Source organism: Penicillium cataractarum (genome assembly GCF_028827025.1).
Source record: "Penicillium cataractarum strain IBT 29864 chromosome Unknown utg000002l, whole genome shotgun sequence".
Taxonomy (NCBI): domain Eukaryota; kingdom Fungi; phylum Ascomycota; class Eurotiomycetes; order Eurotiales; family Aspergillaceae; genus Penicillium; species Penicillium cataractarum.
In genome coordinates, this window is record NW_026622738.1 from 725,509 (window position 1) to 744,571 (window position 19,063).

The 19,063-nt window shown below is 48.3% G+C and overlaps 8 protein-coding genes across 8 annotated transcripts; 6 read left to right on the plus strand and 2 right to left on the minus strand.

Annotated features, from left to right (window-relative positions):
- Positions 1–421: 421 nt before the first annotated feature.
- Positions 422–1,483, plus strand: N7496_002322 (DASH complex subunit DAM1; the record flags this gene model as incomplete). Its single annotated transcript, XM_056695253.1, has 4 exons — positions 422–739; positions 814–968; positions 1,060–1,233; positions 1,366–1,483. 4 exons carry the CDS (start codon positions 422–424, stop codon positions 1,481–1,483), a joined length of 765 nt encoding a protein of 254 aa, XP_056557465.1.
- A 921-nt stretch (positions 1,484–2,404) lies between these two features.
- Positions 2,405–4,249, plus strand: N7496_002323 (uncharacterized protein; the record flags this gene model as incomplete). The annotated part of the gene is made up of 7 exons (XM_056695254.1): positions 2,405–2,456; positions 2,515–2,748; positions 2,805–2,912; positions 2,977–3,302; positions 3,367–3,801; positions 3,859–4,068; positions 4,139–4,249. The coding sequence occupies 7 exons, from the start codon at positions 2,405–2,407 to the stop codon at positions 4,247–4,249; spliced, it is 1,476 nt and encodes a 491-aa protein (XP_056557466.1).
- Positions 4,250–4,982: 733 nt separating this feature from the next.
- On the minus strand, positions 4,983–5,840 carry N7496_002324 (40S ribosomal protein uS14). Its single transcript, XM_056695255.1, has 5 exons — positions 5,716–5,840; positions 5,609–5,632; positions 5,410–5,452; positions 5,255–5,311; positions 4,983–5,111 (listed from the first exon to the last, which is right to left on the minus strand). Exons 1-5 carry the CDS (start codon positions 5,751–5,753, stop codon positions 5,103–5,105), a joined length of 171 nt encoding a protein of 56 aa, XP_056557467.1. The 5' UTR covers positions 5,754–5,840; the 3' UTR covers positions 4,983–5,102.
- Positions 5,841–7,390: 1,550 nt separating this feature from the next.
- Positions 7,391–7,705, minus strand: N7496_002325 (uncharacterized protein; the record flags this gene model as incomplete). The annotated part of the gene is made up of 2 exons (XM_056695256.1): positions 7,391–7,628; positions 7,683–7,705. 2 exons carry the CDS (start codon positions 7,703–7,705, stop codon positions 7,391–7,393), a joined length of 261 nt encoding a protein of 86 aa, XP_056557468.1.
- Positions 7,706–7,933: 228 nt separating this feature from the next.
- Positions 7,934–8,291, plus strand: N7496_002326 (uncharacterized protein; the record flags this gene model as incomplete). The annotated part of the gene is made up of 2 exons (XM_056695257.1): positions 7,934–8,026; positions 8,064–8,291. 2 exons carry the CDS (start codon positions 7,934–7,936, stop codon positions 8,289–8,291), a joined length of 321 nt encoding a protein of 106 aa, XP_056557469.1.
- A 637-nt stretch (positions 8,292–8,928) lies between these two features.
- On the plus strand, positions 8,929–9,975 carry N7496_002327 (sterol desaturase family protein; the record flags this gene model as incomplete). Its single annotated transcript, XM_056695258.1, has 1 exon — positions 8,929–9,975. One exon carries the CDS (start codon positions 8,929–8,931, stop codon positions 9,973–9,975), a length of 1,047 nt encoding a protein of 348 aa, XP_056557470.1.
- Positions 9,976–11,212: 1,237 nt separating this feature from the next.
- Positions 11,213–12,464, plus strand: N7496_002328 (FAD-dependent oxidoreductase; the record flags this gene model as incomplete). Its single annotated transcript, XM_056695259.1, is given in 4 exon segments — positions 11,213–11,346; positions 11,414–11,525; positions 11,591–12,280; positions 12,297–12,464. The coding sequence occupies 4 exon segments, from the start codon at positions 11,213–11,215 to the stop codon at positions 12,462–12,464; spliced, it is 1,104 nt and encodes a 367-aa protein (XP_056557471.1).
- Positions 12,465–16,267: 3,803 nt separating this feature from the next.
- N7496_002329 (uncharacterized protein) lies at positions 16,268–18,066 on the plus strand (the record flags this gene model as incomplete). Its single annotated transcript, XM_056695260.1, has 2 exons — positions 16,268–16,779; positions 16,878–18,066. The coding sequence occupies 2 exons, from the start codon at positions 16,268–16,270 to the stop codon at positions 18,064–18,066; spliced, it is 1,701 nt and encodes a 566-aa protein (XP_056557472.1).
- Between the last annotated feature and the right edge of the window lie 997 nt (positions 18,067–19,063).

Sequence of the window (19,063 nt, forward strand, 5' to 3'; positions counted from 1 at the left end):
TATAATATGATGTTTCTCTATAATATCTGATTATTTGCGGTAGAAATATAGTCTATATAATCCAGGGTGACAGGTGGCATGTATTTGGGCATATAAACATCCGTACGCAGGAATTAAGGGCCAATTGGTATGGTCGCATGCCCGGTGAAGTCATGCAAAGTCACGGGCTGCAACGGGAGATCACCGCTCAACTTTGATCCTCGACTTTTCCAATTTCCCTCGACTTCGCCCAAAATCATGCACAACTCCTCCTAGTCCTACACGAACCCTTCGTACTCGTCGGCGCCCTCGATCCAGTTTCCAATTGCTGCACGCCAAAAACCAGGCGCTCGCCAGCCCACTCGAGACAAACCCACTCGAGCTCTTCCGCCGTGCCCCTCTCTCCCCAAAACAAACAACGCTCTCACACCGTCGAAAAGTCATGGACGCCCCTGCACCACGATCCTCCTCGCGCCCGAGACCCTCCTCTCGCCCCACGACCCCTTTGCGACCGAGCTCGCGCTCCTCGCTCCGGGAAGCTCATGGCTATGGTCACAGCATCAGCCATGCCGGATACAATCAACCCGCCATCAATGCCTTGGAGCCGCAGTTTGCAGAACTCGCCGACTCCATGGCGGACCTGGAGGCTAATTTCATGCATCTACAGCTGATGCACGAGAGTTTGACGCGGTTTAGCGAGAGCTTCGCTAGTTTCTTGTACGGCATGAATATGAACGCGTTTTGCGTGGATTTCCCAGAGGTATGCCAATTTGCCCAACGAAGACGCGCCGGAGGAGACACCAGTACGGAGAAATTGATGCTCATCGCTGCTAGGCTCCAATCACCGACTCTTTTAAGAGAGCCAAGCAGGCTGAGGCTCAAAAAGGTATGCAGAGCAGCGCACCGGATGGAGGCCGACTCACTTACAACCCTTACACAGAGGCGGAAAATGAACCACCCCGACCGGATGATGGCGAGATGACTTTCTTGTGAGTACCGGGCCACTGGGCCGACCTTGCGAAAGCTCTCACGCGATAGCTACGCTCCAAACCCGACGTTCTCCAATTAACACTCTCTTAGGACCACGGACACTTCCTTTGTCGAGCACCCGCCCAGCACCGTCTCCTCGAAACCAACATCGAGATATACCGCTCCCGGCCGGGGAACCACCCGGGGGACAACTCGAGGTGGTACGACGAGAGGTACTGCAAGAGGTTCTGCAACAGGTACCACGCGAGGCTCGGCGACCAGCCGGTATGCCACGAGAGGCGCTGACCGGGCGCGACCAAGCGCGTTACCTCGGGGTCGGGGCGTGCGGTGAAAAGCTGTCTGGGATTGTAATGCGCACGTTACACCCTGACACTTGCCTATCCTGATGAATGACAGGGACTCGGCCATTGGGATGGATGGTTCGAGGAGCACACTGCTAGACGGTGCTCCGGCAATTTCTCCGGACGTGAGAAATCATCCAACAAAGCCGGATGGTGCTGGCTATGCTCCGTAGCCATATACCCTTGGCCTCCAATGAACACGGAGTAGATGAACATGGCCTGTAATTATTATGACTTGAATGAAGCAAGATTCATGAACGATAGGACTATGCGAATGAATAAAGAGATGGATAGAATCAAGTACAATCTAAATTCAGTTGCAATAAGCCCATTGACCTTATATGCTCCAGCATTAGATGATTGCAGGTGTGTAAGTAGCATGATCAACCCGGCGGAACTCAAGATGGCGGCACCTCCGATCGCTGATCCGGCGGTAAATCGGCGTCTGGCGAAAAAAAGGTCCCGATGGCAAACCAACCAACTCTGCCGCCCCCCGAGGACTGTCGATATCCCAGAGATTATTACCCTTTCTTTACTTAAGTGGTGTGCGTCTTCCTTCGCCGAGTCTTTTGCTGCCTTGATTATTCAACAGTCATCCATTGAAATCAAGCGGGGCAGGGTTGCGGGCTTTGCTGGCAACGTGAGCTGCCGCGGCAACCCTTGGACAGACGAGGAGCCCTATAGCTCCTCTCGTTCTATCTCCTTTCCCCACACGACATCGTTGACTCTCTTGGTCTGGAACATGTAAGTCTATCTCGGTATTTTCTGTATCCACTCTTGCATGGGGATACTGATCATTCCTTCGGCAGTGCAATGCTCGTTCTACTCAGGGGAAGTCCTTGAGGCTCAACTGGATATCTTTGCGTACCCCACGCCTGGAAGCTGCCTTGGATTCTTCCCAGGTAGCTTTGGTGCCTGTTTAATCTTTCTTTTTTCGTCCTTTCTTCCATCGTTGCCTTGAGGGCTGGGTCCTTCTACTTACGAATTTCCTCTCTCCTTCCTTGCACTCTACCTCCCACTTCCCATCTCCTCAACTCTCATCCCTTTCTCATTATCGTCACCTCCCCCCTACATCATCTCGCTTCTCATCCAAAATGGCGAGTCTTGAATCTGTTCAGATTCTTTCTGAAGCGGCGTTTGGTTGTGGTATGCATTTACTTGATCCCCCCCCACATTGACCAAGTCACCTCTGACCCCTCACCAGAACATCTTGCCACAATCCTGCAAGATCAGTCGACTGCTGGCCAGTTCAAAAATGGGTACCGCAAGCAATTCGAGTCTCTGGCACCGTACACCAAGCCGGAGACCGCCGCAGTGCCCGCAAGTGGCCTGCGGACTGTGGCTACCCTGAAGCCAAAGTACCACTGTCTGACTTGCTCGGAAGTCTGTTTGAACTCGGAGCGCAAAGCACACACGAAGAAGACCGGTCACGTCTTCTGTAAGAGGTCCGCTCTAACATTTTCTTTCTGCTTGAGACTAATCTGGGTCCCTTAGACATGGAGTCACGCAATCGCTTCGTGTTCTGTGAGACTTGTGGAGACTTTGTCTACGACCATGGCCTGGAACGGCTCTGTGGCCCTTCGGGCAAGTTTGAGTATCAGGGTGCGTATAAATCCACCCTTTGGCCCCTTCCCCTTTTCATAGACAGATCAGCTAACTCTGATAGATGGCAAAGGCCGATGGACTGAAGACTCTGCTTCTGAGGTCTATGTCAAGAATAATGCCTACAAGAATCCTTGCTCCCGTCGTGGTGCTCGTGGTGTCTGGAACATGGGACAGACCTGTTATCAGGCTGTCATTCTCCAAGCTCTCCTGCACGACCCCACTCTCAATGCCTATTTCCTGGCAGGAGGCCATGACATCCACACTTGCAAAAGACCTTTTTGCATGGCATGTGCAGCCACTGAAGTATTCATGGAATTCAACAGTGGCGAGAAAACTGATGCGGTGTCGGCTGCTACCCTCCTCTACCATGGATGGGATGCGTCAAGAGTAAGAGAGCAGCCCATGAACTGGTAATCTGAACAAAAGAGCATTCAGCTAACCCGGATTACAGGAGATGGCCGGCTATCGCCAGCAAGACGCTCACGAGTACTTCCAATTCCTCGTCAATGCCCTCCACGCAGCTACACCTGGTCACACGGAGAACTACGACACCAAGTGCGAATGCTTCTTCCACCGTACATTCTACGGCGAACTTCGCAGCAGCGTGATGTGCCATAAGTGCGGCAAGACCACCCACACATATGACCCAATGGCAGACTTGAGTCTCGATGTGCAGCTGCAGAATAAGAAGCGCAAGCTGGGACGATCCACTGCGACTGGCACCGCCAACCTGGTTAGCTGCTTGGAGAATTTCACCGCAGTCGAGGACCTGCAGCACCACACCGAGGCAGCATATCATTGTGAGAAATGTGGCAACACCCCGCAGCGAGCGTCGAAGCGCCTGCAAATCAACAAGCTTCCGAGTATCTTGTGCATGCAATTGAAGGTACGTACTTCTCATCTTATGGAAGCCGAACAATGCTAACATGTTTCTATCTTGTAGCGCTACGAGCACAACCAGGCCTCCTCCGAGAAGATGGATGGCCACATTGATTTCCCTATTACCCTGAACATGCTCCCCTACACCGTCAAGAAGGACAAGGAGCGTGTCGACATGTCCAAATACATCTACGATCTCTCCACTGTCGTGGTCCACCAGGGATCCATGGACTCGGGCCATTACTACTCCTACACCCGTCTGGGAGGCGACAAGGTACGTCACTGCTGCCCATGATAACTCAGATATGTACAAGTTGCCGTATACTGACCATTTATTGCTATAGTGGGTGTTGATGGACGACAACAAAGTGACTGTCGCCAGCATCGCCGATGTTCTCAAGCAAAATGCTTACCTCTTGTTCTACGGCATCCGCTCGATCGACCCCGAGAAGTGATTTCTCGACAATGAACGATATGAGTGAGCAGAATATGGATTCGGTTCGGTTGTTAGGTCTCAGGGCGTTATCTGGTTCTTTTTGTTTGATGTACATAAGCGAGAATGGGTATGAGACCAATGGATGACTCGTTAAGTCGTTTGATATGTTTCGGTGTTCGTAGCGTAGGACCGTAATATAGAACACTTATGAGACGTCTGTTTTAAGGGCGGCTGATACCGACTACAAGCATGTGATCAACGGGGATTCAGGTGGACGCTCCACTGTATCCGCATAGATCAAAGTCTACGACCAGTCTACTAGAGCCTCGGCCACATCCGTTTCATGCTCGGAGTCAACCTGTGACTCAATACCCAAGGAGCGAGGCGGGTGTTGAATCGAAAGTCTACCTTTCGTAGTCATTCAGAACCACCACCTTCCACCCTAGTCCAGTACTCAAAATCCAAGATCGAACTGAAAATCCCAGTAAAGAAAATCCGTCATTGATATTGGATAAGGAAAAAAAGGATGAGGGTAAACATGACATCCTCGTTTTGCGATCTCTTCACACAACAACCCCAGTCCCCACCGATCCATCCGAGACAACAAGCAACCGAAGATGCAAAGAACTGTCCTCCTCCATCTAGAAAAAAAAGTAAAACAACCACATTTTGGAGGCCGTCATGCGAAAAAAGGAAACGGAGTGCGGGCCGCAATTTCTTGAGCTTTTTTTATTTCGGACACTTCGAATCTATTTTCCCATCCCGGACACTATCGAGATCGAGGAGCGCCAGGGTACGTACACGAGTGAACGGATCGTAGACGAGGATGGATTGGGAAGGGCGTTAAAAGGTGGACATGGTTTTTGGTTTGTTTAACGGTACTGTAGGGGAGAGTGGGCGTGTTAGTTTTTATCACGTTGCGAAGGAGACCGGGTAGGGACCCAGTGGACCGAGTTGTCGAGGATATTCCGTGTTCTGAAATGTCGTTCTCGAGTCGGCAGAGGTAGGAGATGAAGGTACGAACCTTGTTGAAACCGATGTCGGTGGACTTCTCACGGAAGCACTGACGGCAGATGTTCATCTGTAAGATAACTCGCGTTAGCCCAGAGTTCGCTGGTCACGAAACGCAGCACTCGACGTGCGCTCGCAGGATGTTTATCAGGAGGAGATTCCACATACGCCGTACTTGCGGATCAGACCGGCGCGGTGGGTGCAGACACGGCTGTAGTCGCAAAGACACGAATTAGCACTCCAATCCTCCCAAGATCCCCCAATTTCAATATCCAATCTCAAATTCGTCTCCAGCCATCTCATTCCATATCGTCGCTTATATCGGGGGAAATTCCATATTCATGTTCAGAAGAGGGGTCCAACACACCATTCGCGGGAGCCCTTGCCGTACCTGAGGAAGAATCCAAGTCAGTTTCACCATTCGCCATTCACGAATAATTTTTGGACAGCGATCGGGCTCAAAAGTCGACTTACTTGCGGGGCCGGGAGTACCAAACGGACTCGTGAGTCATCTTGAATGTCGAAAGGGGGAAGTTGACGGGGGGTTGTTGACGGGGACGAGGGTCGTTGGCGCTGTTGAAGAAGGACGAAGGTCGAATCGCACTTTAGGGTTGGAAATTCATTGTGTGCTGCCCCAATCGGGAACGGGGCACGGACCAGCTCGCTTGACCCGGAGCTAGTCCCCTTTGGGTCGTCCTGTGTGGGTGATTATGTCAGCTGTGCGGATTCCCGTGACTTTCCAGGATCCGCAGATGGATAAAGTATACTTTGAGCCTCACGTTTGTTGATGGCACTTTGATTTCACTCTTATACATATATATATGACTGTATGCCCAAATATTGGAAATGCGTTCCTGCCTGTGTCATGCTGTAGACTCTTTAACCCAGGCTTGGGAATCGAGATGACATTTTCATCGCCTACGCCCATGCCAAAGTGGAAAACATCAAGGATCATGGCAGCATCTTCGGCCGCTCTTAAATATCCAAAAAAGAGACCTTGATTATATTTTCTACCGATACCTGAAATCCCGGCATATCGTCCTCAGTTACCTCAACGGCCTAGCGGCCGTGGAAGGAACAGAATATGGCAACTGGGAACTTCCATCCATCAGTGCAGAAAACACCATCACGTTAAACACCTTCCTCAAGCTCTGGGAAAGGATGATTTCATAACAACGCTCAATATACACCGGCTAGTACCGAAGAGCAATATAGCGCGAACTGCTACCGGTAGTTTACTAAAATTATGGAGTTCGTCACCCAGATACGCCAGCAGGGCAGTGATCCCGTCACGGCTCAGTTTCGTGAGGCTTTAGACCACTTACGGGTAAAAGATTACACGATTATCGATTGGCAATTATTCTCGCGACGACTGAACTGTACGTTATTGCAGCAGGAAATCGGCCAATTAGATGACGCCCTTCGGCTGTTCTATAAAGCAGCGCCCGTGACGAGCTTTAATCATGCCCATATACGGGACCTCTAGAGACCTGTGATCGCTATCCACGCCCAAAACTCTGGCCCAGACGCAAAGAAGGCTACGACTATAGGATACTCTGTCGACTTCTTGGATTTTGATAATCTATACGAGCGTGATTTCCCGACTATATCATCATATGGCGCGGCTCCAGGTGCTCACGGCTGTCCCGGGGTTGTTCCAACGTTCGAATGTTCGCGATGCGCCTATTGACTGGCTTGACTTAGTCAATGTCTTTGATTTTCTGAAAGAAGAATACATTCGAAGCATGGAAACAATGACTTGGATATACGGAAGGCAGAACCAAGCGTAGGAGTGTGCTGAGTGTGTCACAGCATGTGGGCTAAGTGACATGGGGAATCTGGCGGCGATCTCCTTTGACCCTCAACAAGTCTATTCTCTCACCAGCGTGTGCCTGTGTGATACATAGGGTAAACCTTGGCCTTTTCTATATCTTCACATTATGGGGGAAATATCTTATAGCTAAATCCACTGCATTCATGAAACAGAACTTCACAACTGGACTCTCCAAATTCCATTTCAAACATCTAGCAAAGTGCAAAATAATGTTTTTCCAATTTGATATGGTGAAAATTTGGTACATAAGCTGAGTAAACCGAGCCAAGCCAGAGGGACAATTGCGTTAAAGAAAGTGGAAACGATACTTACCGTTCACTCTAGACTCGCGGGATCAGCAACCGAACTATCGATCTGAGAGAATTTGAAAAGAACGAGAATGGCCTCTTTCCATTTCATGTCCGTGTCGACAACCAGGGCTTCATATGGGCCACTCTCGACGTATCTGACAATCCGGAGCCCTGGGATACCGATTTGGTAGGAATTGATACGCAGCCAAGATATGACCAGTACGGCGACTATGTATTGGATCTTCTGTGGAAGCCCCTGCCAACTGGAAGCTCATGCAGATAACTTTAATGAGTGCTACCATTGCCCGACAACTCACCCAGACCTTTCAACGCTAGTCATTGAGAATCTGGACACGGAATTTGAACATGGTTGGATTAAATACCATTCACTGCTGACAGAAAAGGGAAGGGTGGATCTGCCAATCTCATCCACCTACTTCTACCCCAATAGTTCCATATCTGTCTAGTAAGTTTAACTAAACCTGGCAATCATTAGTTGGGCCAACAAAGGTCCTAATCCTCGGCTTATAATGATCCAAAGATTTGTCCCTGATGACACAAGGCAGAAATGAACTATCAGGTGTTCCCCGACAAGAATGCTACTGATGAAGAGTTTGAGACTCCTAGCAAAACCTTCGCCAAAATCGTCTCGGAAGACAAAGTACCCTGCTAATTCTCCCACGAAAACCTGATGAGAGGAACGGCAGATGCATCTAAAGCAAGAGAAAGTCCCTTTCTTTTTGCAGAATAAGGATCGGAAAGTTATTAAAGCTCACTATGAGAAGGAGAAAAAGACAGGGCAAGAGATTTGGCCAGCAAAGCGAGCGATGCACGGTACAGAAGCGGACTTGATTAGCAAAGCAGATGAGGAACTACATAGTTATGCTCTGGATTGGCTTGTGGGCGGAAAAAAGAGCATCTCGTAGTCACATGCAGAGTGTAGCCAAACATATTATTGTTTCTAAGTGACTCCAGAATGGAATTTACGTTGTTTCCATGCGTGCCACATTTTTTGATAAAAGATAGGGTCTGATCTATCACTTGATTCGTGCCGATCACAACTTCATCGGGTTAGCGAGACCAGTCTTAGACGCCGGAACATAAATTCCTATTTGGGGTGGCTGGACTCCTTGACGGACCTGACCTCGGGATCAGATGTTTTGGTTCAATAATCTTTTTAAGGCCCCAGCCTATGACAAGATTTCCCAGAACTCCTTGGAAAGATATTCTGTTGGTTTCATGTGAACGCACGGCGCAGATCTGAGGAAGCGAGAGCTAGACCGAGAAAGTCTCGTACTAGAATAGTCCATTGCTATACAATCCCAAGAACTAGTGACGTCAAAAGTTCGCACAATGCTTTCAATACCAATCAGGAGGGGTTCAATGAAAAATAGGCCACCGCGCTAAGTGGCGTGGTGGAAAGGGGGATGAAAATGGATCTGCGATGAACCCCAACTAGTGGGTACCCACACCTCGGCTTCAGGTGGTCAGTACGGTGAAATATAGATGGAAGATCTGCCTGGCTTCCCCAGACTTTTCATTTTCCACCTCATCCCCTTCAAAATGGCTACTCCCATGCGAAACCCAAAAGACTCCATGACGTCCACCTGGCGGACGTGGGAAAAGTCGCAGTGGAAGTTCGGCCACTGGCTGTTGGAAGTCTTGGATGTGCATCATCTGAACCTGGGTCAGGATGTCCCCGTCCATGACAAGTCCGAGAAAGTGCCATACGCGCCCGAAATGCAATTCCACCGTTGGGTCCTGATCCATGCTTTCGTCCCACTCGTTCTGCATCAAATCTACATCAACTACTTCGGTCTACCCCCATCGTGGGCTGTTTTCGTCTTCTACAGCCTTTGCCTCGAATTCAATGCTGTACACGAAGTACGGGTCCTCCGCCGTGTCGGACACAAAATTGGATTCTTCGACGGTGACAAGCATCCTCGCGATGGCGTGCCTGATGTAGGCGTGGGCAAGACGGTGCAAACCGTGCTATCCGTCATTATATTCCGACCAATGGTGACAGTTTTCCTCGCATATCGTGCTGATGAGACTCCTGCTTCGATCCGTTGGGGATGGCTCATCTTTGAGACCGGAATGTACGCCCTCGTTCTCGACTTCTGGTATTATCTCTTCCATCGCTCTGCTCACGAATCGGAACACCTATGGAAATTCCACCGCACCCATCACTTGACTAAGCACCCCAACCCTCTCCTGACGGCTTATGCAGACAAGGTGCAAGAGTTCATCGATGTCATCGGAACCCCCGTTATCACCTACGGCACGATGAAACTGATGGGGTTCCCTATGGGGTTCTATGAATGGTGGGTTTGCCAACAATATGTGGTATTCACAGAGGTTCTGGGCCACAGTGGTTTACGTATGATCGCCACCGCGGTGAACCCATGGACTTCGCTACTGAGAGTGCTTGATATGGAACTCCTGCTAGAAGACCATGATCTTCATCACCGCAAAGGCTGGAAGAACAGCCATAACTATGGCAAGCAAACCCGGGTTTGGGATCGTCTGTTTAGGACATCAATTCCTCGGATCGAGGGCCACGCAGATAACATCGACTACGTCAACACGGTTGAAATCCCTCTGTGGTAATGACGAGTCAATTGAGGACAAGCGCATTGTTTAACGAGGGGCTCAATTTTGGTCATTGAAGGGAAGTCTAGGAAAGCATGTCCTTTGTATAGAGACTATAGAACAGCTAGACCATATGAAATGCAATGAATATCATGATCCAAATGCGTGATTTACGCTTTCAAGATTTCAAGGTTAGCGGGGGAGGGAAGGGAAGGCCGCCAGGGACCCGATCGGTCATTGGCAACTGTTTGACACCCATGACCGGCATATTAAAGATGGCTGAGATCCTGGCACGAGGACGCTTAAAATGGGGCCAAGAGTAGCCAACTTCGGTGCCCAATTTACTGTTATCTAACGTTGCAGCGTAGATTTAATCAATCTGCCTCGACGCGAAGTCGGATGCGAATTGTCGATTGTCAACATTCTACCACGAAAATTGTAAATCGACCGTGCGGAAAGGAGACATCGGACTTTCTAGTCCGACTTTACGTATCAATGATCGAATATATGTTCATATTCACTATCGATGGTTTGTCGGTTCATTAGGAAGTCTGCCAAAGGCCACTACCAAAATCATAAACAGAAATCAGACTGTTCCCGTCGTTTGACCCCTTCTGCATGGCTTTTTTCTCTACCATGCCATGTTTGCATATCAATCAAGACAAACGAAGTCGCTGTGGTTGGAAGTTGTGCGACTGAGAGTGATGTCTGCAATTTAATTTGTATTAATTAGGGAAACCCCGCGTTCTGTTTCGGGAATGTAACCCAGAATATACAGTATCATCGGCATCAACAACCGACTTTAAGACCAAGTGGGCGGGGGCTCTTGTCAGCCTTGCCGAATCGCTTTACTGAGGATTTGATGATCAAGATCACCCCCAAAACAGTCCATGGAATCCGCCCGTATCAGGGCGCATTGGAACTGTCACAGATAGGACACCCATGCCTCGGCAGATACACTGAATTGGTACCAATCACTTTTCCCGGGGAGGTTTGCCGATATTTTGGAGTGCTCTGGGGGCAAGGTCTTCCGCGTTCCTCAAGGACTCGTACATACCAACATGGGACAATCTTGCCCCATGGGATTACATCAAGCTAGCCCATAATCCACTTATCACATAAGATCTGATCCATTCCAGCAGCCATTCCGAAATTGGAATGGACAAGCCAAACGGTTTATATGACCGGCTCTCTCTCTCACCATGCCTGATTTCTAGAAACCCCGCTAGAATCTCACGATCTTCCCCTTGCTAAGATGGACGTCAGTATCATTGGATCGGGCATCATCGGTCTCATGTCAGCGTTGGCCCTGACTGATGCGGGGTACAAAGTGACTATGGTTGCGCGCGACCTACCAGGAGATGAAAGTCAGGACTGGGCAAGTCCATGGTCAGTATCATTATGAACAGCTCCTTCCAAGACTAACGGCCTCACTCATTTTGCTCACGTTCCACAGGGCCGGGGTATCGATTTATCCTCACCCAGATGCTGGGGGTCACTCCCTACAAACCGAAAACTTCAAATATTTTTGGGCATTGGCACACAGAGACCCAACGAGTGGTGTTCAAGTGTGTCATCTCTCTATTTCGCTGGACAGTGTTTCCCCAAATTACTTTATTGACCTCCTGCTCAGACTCTAAAAGCAACCGAATACTATGACGATCGAGATGATGATTCTAGTATCTGGTATAAGACGCTTGTGCCACGATATCGCCGAATCCCCAAAGACAAATTACCAGAGGGTGTAAAAGTCGGGTTCACATACACCTCTATGACGATTAACCCCGATTTTCTTTTACCTTGGATTCAGAAACAGCTAATTGCTCGTGGGGTTAGGTTCATTCGAAGAACCTTACACACCATTGAACAAGCTAAGGCTATCACTGGTGCAAAGATCATTGTGCACGCATCGGGCCTCGGGGCGCTTACCCTTGCGAACGATAAGAACGTGGAAGCTATTCGAGGACAGACAATATTTGTTGAAACCGACTTTGAAGAGGTGAAGATGCATCAAGGGTCTCATTACACCTATGTCATTCCCCGAATGCATACCAATGGCGCTATCATTGGAGGCGTGAGTCAACGTGGTAATCACGATCGTAATGTCGACGAGGATCTACGTGCGGATATACTACAGCGAGTGAAATCTCTTGCGGGCGGGGAACTTGATTCGTTGAGTTTAGAGAAAAGTGTACAGAAGGATATCGTTGCTTTCCGACCGGGAAGAAAAGGGGGATATCGGCTTGAAGTCGAGGGGAATACAGTACACGCCTACGGGTTTGCGGGTCTGGGATACATTTTTAGCTATGGGGTAGCTTTGAGGGTTCGTGAGCTGGTAGACTCACTCTCGAAAGGAGACTCACTCTCGAAAGGAGACTCACTCTCGAAAGGAGACTCACTCTCGAAAGGAGACTCACTCTCGAAAGGAGACTCACTCTCGAAAGGAGACTCACTCTCGAAAGGAGACTCACTCTCGAAAGGAGACTCACTCTCGAAAGGAGATTTGACCCCAAAGAGCCGACTTTGATACCTTCTAACCCCTGTACATAATAACACGAGAGAGCTCGGATACAGTCAAAAAGCCTCTAGATATGAAAATCTGGGGAGCCAGAAGGCACATAGTTCATCGCGTGAAGTTAGGTACAAAAGTATCATCAAACATCGTGGAATACCAATTTATTGAGTCCCAAGCATTTAACGACTCTGCTATTGCAGTCAATTGGTGCGGCTGTGAGTACATGACTCCAGTTGTACTCCCCTCTGCCCAAGATGTAGCCTGACTTATGTCTTCACAATTATCCTGTGATAAGGGGGCAACTGGAGCACCCGGATTGTTGAATTTCTCAGGAGCCAGCGCGAATTGCTGAGATTCTCGCAAGAGATCCTTAGTTTCTTCAAGCATATTTGTGACAGCTTGAAGTTCAGATAATCGCTCCATGGCGGTCCGATTGCCTTTGGTTGTCATAATCTGCAAGATATCGATGATTGTTTGGAGTGAAGCGTCGTTTTCTTGAAACAGGACAGGAAAACGTGTCGATCCAATTGCGAGCACCGTGCCGGCCGAGAAGGCGCTCTCTAACTCGAAAGGCAGGAATTTTTCTGCAACGCTCCTTAATATAATATGCTAAATGGTTAAATTGAAGCAAAAATACCTATCAAATGCTGGCTTTTTAGCGAGAACAAGATGGAACTGATCGTTTTGGCAGAGTCGATTCCGGCTATAAGTATCTGACGAATCGGATCTTTCTGAAAAATCGCAGATAATTCATCCTCGGAAGAGCTCATCTGCTTTTCTAGAAAGATGTAGAGGAAAGGTCTGGTAGCTACAACGATACACTAGCAGATCTTAGCTGAAGAACACAGTGACAAGAAGGAGCATCAACGTACTTGGTGATAAAGGATGTTTAAATGGCCAGTATTCGGGGATATGCCATCACCAGAGTAGGGAGCTGGCAGCATGAAATGTGTGGATAGCCCATCAGCCACACTTGCAACATAGCGGAGAGCATCCTGAGTTCTAGAAATAAAGCTGGCGCTGTTTTTGACATCTCCCGAATAAACGGCTAAAAGTGGTCAACTTGACTGTAAGGAGAAATGGTAAGGCAACCAACCTTTCACTACTTGGACCAGCGCTCGCGACAGTCCAATTTGTATTTCCGTTGCCGCTGCACGCTTCTCAGAATCGGGAAACGACGGCAAAGGCGCTGTGATGTCTTCATCTCGAATTTGTATAGGCAGTCCTAATGTTGCTGATATTTGACGATCCAAAATGACTACTGTCCACCAAAGTCTGCGGCACCGCTGAATGAAAGCTTCGTTCAGACGATTCGGTTGCATAGAAGTGTGCATGCCTGCCGTTAGACCCATTCGGGCGGCTTGTCCGATCTAGATAGTCAACGGCTGGGGTCTAATTGCAGCAAAAATAAGGGCTCTTTACCTTTTCATATGCAGCAACTCTGCCATCCAAAGCTTGATAGTAGAGAGCCATGCAAGAGAGAATTTCAGTCGCCGCAATAAAATCACCGAAAAGGTAAGTTGCCTCGGGAAGCAATTTCGCTGCACGCACGAATAGGTCAGACCCGGGAGGGTTTACCCCTTGGGTCTCACACACGACAAAAGCCTTTCCAAAGGCAAGAAGAACAAGAAAGTGAATGTACCATATTTTCATGACATGTACGTTCTCGGCAGGATTAGCGTAGAATTGATGGAGCTGAGGCATAAAAGTATCCTCATCAAACATGTGGTAAATCTGCCCTGCATGGAATTTGACTGCGTTGAGTAAGAAAATCGCGTGGTCTATCGATGGAAGACTCCCAACTTCATCTTCCACGGGTGTTCTCAGTCCATTCCATCCCAAGTCATATGAACCACAAGGGTGCCAGTTACTTGGGGGATAGGGATCATGGGAGAAACGAGAATGTAGCAGACGTAAGACTCGCTGGGTGAATGAGTAGTTTGATGAGTGCCCTAAATGGTCTAAAATTCACGTTCGATAAGCTTTAGGGGCCCTTGTAAGTAGTCAATGATGTGAGCACTGACGTGGTGTTCCTTCTTGGTCTGTGACATGCGTTAAATATTCAGATGACAAAAGTGGATCTGTTATCTGAAAGCTCTCTTGATGTTGTCGAGAAAAAGGAGTCTGTTCTTGAAGCTCACATGTTGTGGATTGGCTTTGCAAATTTTCGGAGACTGGCAGGGCTGCAGGGGAGGCCATACTCGACGTCACTGATGGAGAAGCAAGCTGGGATTCTAGTAGAGCGACCTTGTCTTGGAGATCAGAGAGATACCTATCATACGATTGGTTAGAAACTGAATGCTCCCCTTTTTGTCGCTTGCCCCATCAAAGTGGTGCAGGCTCGAAAGCGTACTTTTTAGAGACGAAGATCTTAGGCTCATCGGCTTCGTAGTCGCATGTGAGTCTGCGTCGTATGCAGGGATCGCAGGGATGCTTGCCGCCGCATTTAATTTTGTGCCGTCGACACCTAACACAGCTATAGTACATATATTGTGAGCAGTGATTATATGATAGGCCATTTTTAGGCTTCCATACGCGTTCAAACTTCGCTTCCTGGTGCGGTCTTCATCGAGGTCCATGGCTCTATTGTTCGACATTCGAAACTAACAGGCACGGGCAATCCAGCATCCACAACAACGTTCGTCCTCGGTTTACTTTAGCCTGATCAATGCCGATGTTAATATGACGTTTCCTTGTTCGTTTGATGTTTCGTGCTGAATCGCCGTGGTTTCGATTGGGAGGCTGGCATCACGTGGGTAATACCCCGCTTCGTGAGGGGTGAGGCTTCGCTTCTTTGGCCGTCTAAACGAATATGATATGTAGTTATGAGGTTAGGCCATCTATAGTCTCTTGCCCTCTTGATTGTCAAGTATTTGGACATGGAGTTGTCCAAGGAGAATCTATCGGAGCTTGGGGAGACATAAAGCATTGCAGGCCTAGTCACATTGGTATCGTAATGAACCCTGCTGGACGATTGCTCTATCGATAATCAAAACAATAAGCAATAGAACTGATAACTCCAGCACTTTGAAGCCACGATCCTGGTGATAAGCATTGTAGGGCGTCAGTACCGCTCTGATGGACCGCATCTCAAAAGATCGGAGAGTGTTTCCTGTTCTCCTCAAACGGAGAGTCTACAACTGATATATGGGCGTCACCAAGACGTGTCGATTGCTAGATTGGACAAATAAACACTGGCCGTATTAAAGGCCTCATTACAGGATTATTCATTGAAATGCACGAATAAAAATCAACATTATCCTCAAGGGCAAGTCATTCCAGGATGCTGGAATGCGGAGAAGAGAACGGGCCCGTCAAAATGATCCCAGACACTGACAGTGCTCGTGACTCGGCAAGCCTGACCGAGCCCTCCTTCTTACCGGTAGTCGAATTTAGACCTGCAATGATTTTAATATTAGATCTTTGATTCATGACCGAAGATAACAACAAGAAGGGATTTTGCTCTCCGTGTCGTCTCTGAGGGGTCGATGGCTCGGTGAGTGGAGCCGAGATCATTCCCCCCTTGGCCTAGTGTCCACCAACTGACCAAGGATTCTCCATTTTCCGGGGATAACAACGCAAGTTAATCGAGGGGATGAAGACTAACGAGTTGGTCAATTTCTGATTCTCACTATCGTTAACATTTCAAATTTAAACTTGTTCCGGAAATTCATCACTGGACCTAGGCTTGCGAATATAGTTCCTAGGAGGTTGGTATATATTTCGCCTATCACCGTGGAGTAAAAAACAAACATTTCCACCTCTAACCTTACCTCCTCTATCAGGGTTGAGAATATGGCGACCATACACGACAAAGGCCCCGGGTACTCGAAGGAAGATGATGGCCCACACCTCGACATTGTCGCATCGCAAGACCATGAAGTGGGCTCTGTCATAACTTCTTCCCATGAATACAGTCTTCATCGTCGACTCGGTAATCGACAGCTCCAAATCATCGCTATCGGCGGCGCCATTGGTACTGCAAATTTCGTGAGCATTGGTACGGCTCTCGCAGCTGGTGGTCCTGGCAGCTTGTTTCTTGCCTTTCTGTTTTATGCGGGTATCATGGGGTTGGTCAACAATTGCGCAGCTGAGATGGTCGTGCATATGCCCATCAGTGGTGGATTTGTCCGCCTGGCTGGCCACTGGGTAGATGATGCATGGGGCTTCATGGCAGGATGGAATTTCTTCTTCTACGAAGGCTTTCTCATTCCGTTTGAAATCACTGCTCTGAATGTGGTGCTCTCTTTCTGGACTGATAAAATCCCAGCCGTGGCAGTGTGTTTAGTGTGTATTTTTCTCTATGGGTGAGCACGTATCTGGTCATCGGATATCTGAACGCTGAATTCAGAGGCTGGGTTTCCTTTGAGGGGAACAAAAAACGTCTTGCTGACACAACGAGTAGACTCCTGAACATCTTCGCTGTTCGATTCTATGGCGAGGTGGAATTTTGGCTTTCCGGAGGAAAGATTCTACTCCTATTCCTCCTCTTTGGATTTACCTTCGTCACGATGGTCGGTGGTAATCCTCAACATGATAGCTATGGTTTTCGATTCTGGAACAACCCCGGAGCTTTTGCTGAAACACGCTCCACTGGAAGCCTCGGCCGCTTCGAAGGCTTCCTTAAATGCATCTGGACCGCGGCATTTACGATCGTGGGGCCTGAGCTTGTCTCGATGACCGCAGCAGAAGCTAAACACCCCCGGATATACATCAAAAACGCATACAAATCAGTATACTGGCGATTCTTCATTTTCTTCGTCGGATCTGCTCTGTGTGCTGGCATTGTCGTCGCGTATAATGACCCAACCTTGGTTGGAATTATCAATGGCGATTTGGGTGGCTCCGGGACTGCTTCCGCTTCGCCCTATGTGATCGCCATGCAAAATATGAAAATCAGTATTTTGCCGCATATCGTGAGTGCTCTATTATGTACGAGCATTTTTTCCGCTGGCAACAATCTGGTTTTCTGCGGCACACGAACTCTTTATGGCCTCGCTCTTCAAGGAAGAGCGCCCAAGATGCTGGCAAAATGCACAAAGAGTGGTGTGCCAGTCTTTGCATTCGGCGTGACAATGCTCTTCCCTTTCCTATCCCTTCTGTCTCTCTCGAATGGGTCATCCCAGGCCTTACAGTGGTTGATCAATATCATCACCGGTGGTGGAATCATCGACTTTGTTGTGATCTGTGTGACATACACCAGCTTCTATCGCGCTCACAAAGCTCAAGGCATCTCGCGTGATTACCTTCCTTACAAAGGATGGTTCCAGCCTTACAGCGGATATATCGCGCTGATCCTGGAAACTATGATAGTTCTCGTCTATGGCTACACTAGTTTCTCCCCCTGGAACACGGCCAACTTCTTTACTTACTATTCCATGCTCATTATAGACATAGTTTTGTTCCTCTTCTGGAAGTTTTACAAGAAGACAACCTGGCTCAAGCCACGCGATGTTGACCTTGTCTGGCAGAGCGACCTCTTGAGTGCCTATGAGTCTACCGTTGACGAGCCCGTGACAACCTTCTGGGGCGAAATGCTAGACCTGGTCCGGTTTTGGAAATGGATTCCAAACCGCAACGAGAAGGATGTATAGTTTTCCTGCAGTCATGTTAATGAAACGAGATGAAGGGCTTGTTGATCCTTTTTGTGTTACGGTACGTGCCCGGGCGCACTAACCAAACAAGCTAAAAGACTAAATATGCTAGAACGCTATGTTCTAGCATTCCCGGGACCGATATAAGTAGCGCGCAACGTTAGGCCTAGGGGGACGAGGCCTAGGTCCTAACATTTTGTATCGTATTTACTTCCTGCATGCAGACTATCAAGCCTGAAAATTTTGCGTTCCTTTCAATAACAGAATTCCAAATATATTGGCATTGTATATCCAAATCCTTTCTTGTCATGAAGAAGACTATATGAAAATAGGAAGCAGTGGACTGTATAGTTATGAGTTCGCATTTGGTAGTGCTCAAGGTCCTTGAAAACATTTTTTTGAATGTTACTGACGCTAGTTTAAAGGACTAGTAACAGTTAAATAGATCTATCACCCTGATAAGATCGAGTTTCCCCCCTCGAAGTTCATCCTGCATAGTAAGTAAAAATCCGTCGATAGATTTAAACCATAGTAGAGAACACGGATAAGACCTTTATGTATATAGATACTCCAATCTGATGGTCTGGGGCGGACGATAAACGCCAGTTGCTCAAAACCCATAGTTGGTCAGTTTATCGACCGCTTCCATAGCCGCCTTTGCCCTGATGCCTTCTTCTTTAGGCTAGGGTGACGCTACGACTGTAGTACCGATTTAACTATCCCCCTTCCTTATCTTTATCTTTGTCTTTTCTCTTGTCTTCTCTCTTCTGTAGGCCATGTGAATTCTGCCGGACTTTCTGCCTTAGAAAATAGGGTTTGAGCAATTGGCGCTTATCGTCCACCTCAATGGTCTACACTTCTACTAAGGCGCGTATTCTAGTTAAGTATCAACTTTTGACTTATCTCGGGATGTCTGCCATCTGGGCGTATGCCCTCCAACATTCATTAAAGTGTCTCGGACCGTCCAGTGCAAGATATTGAAGCTGTATGTCATTCA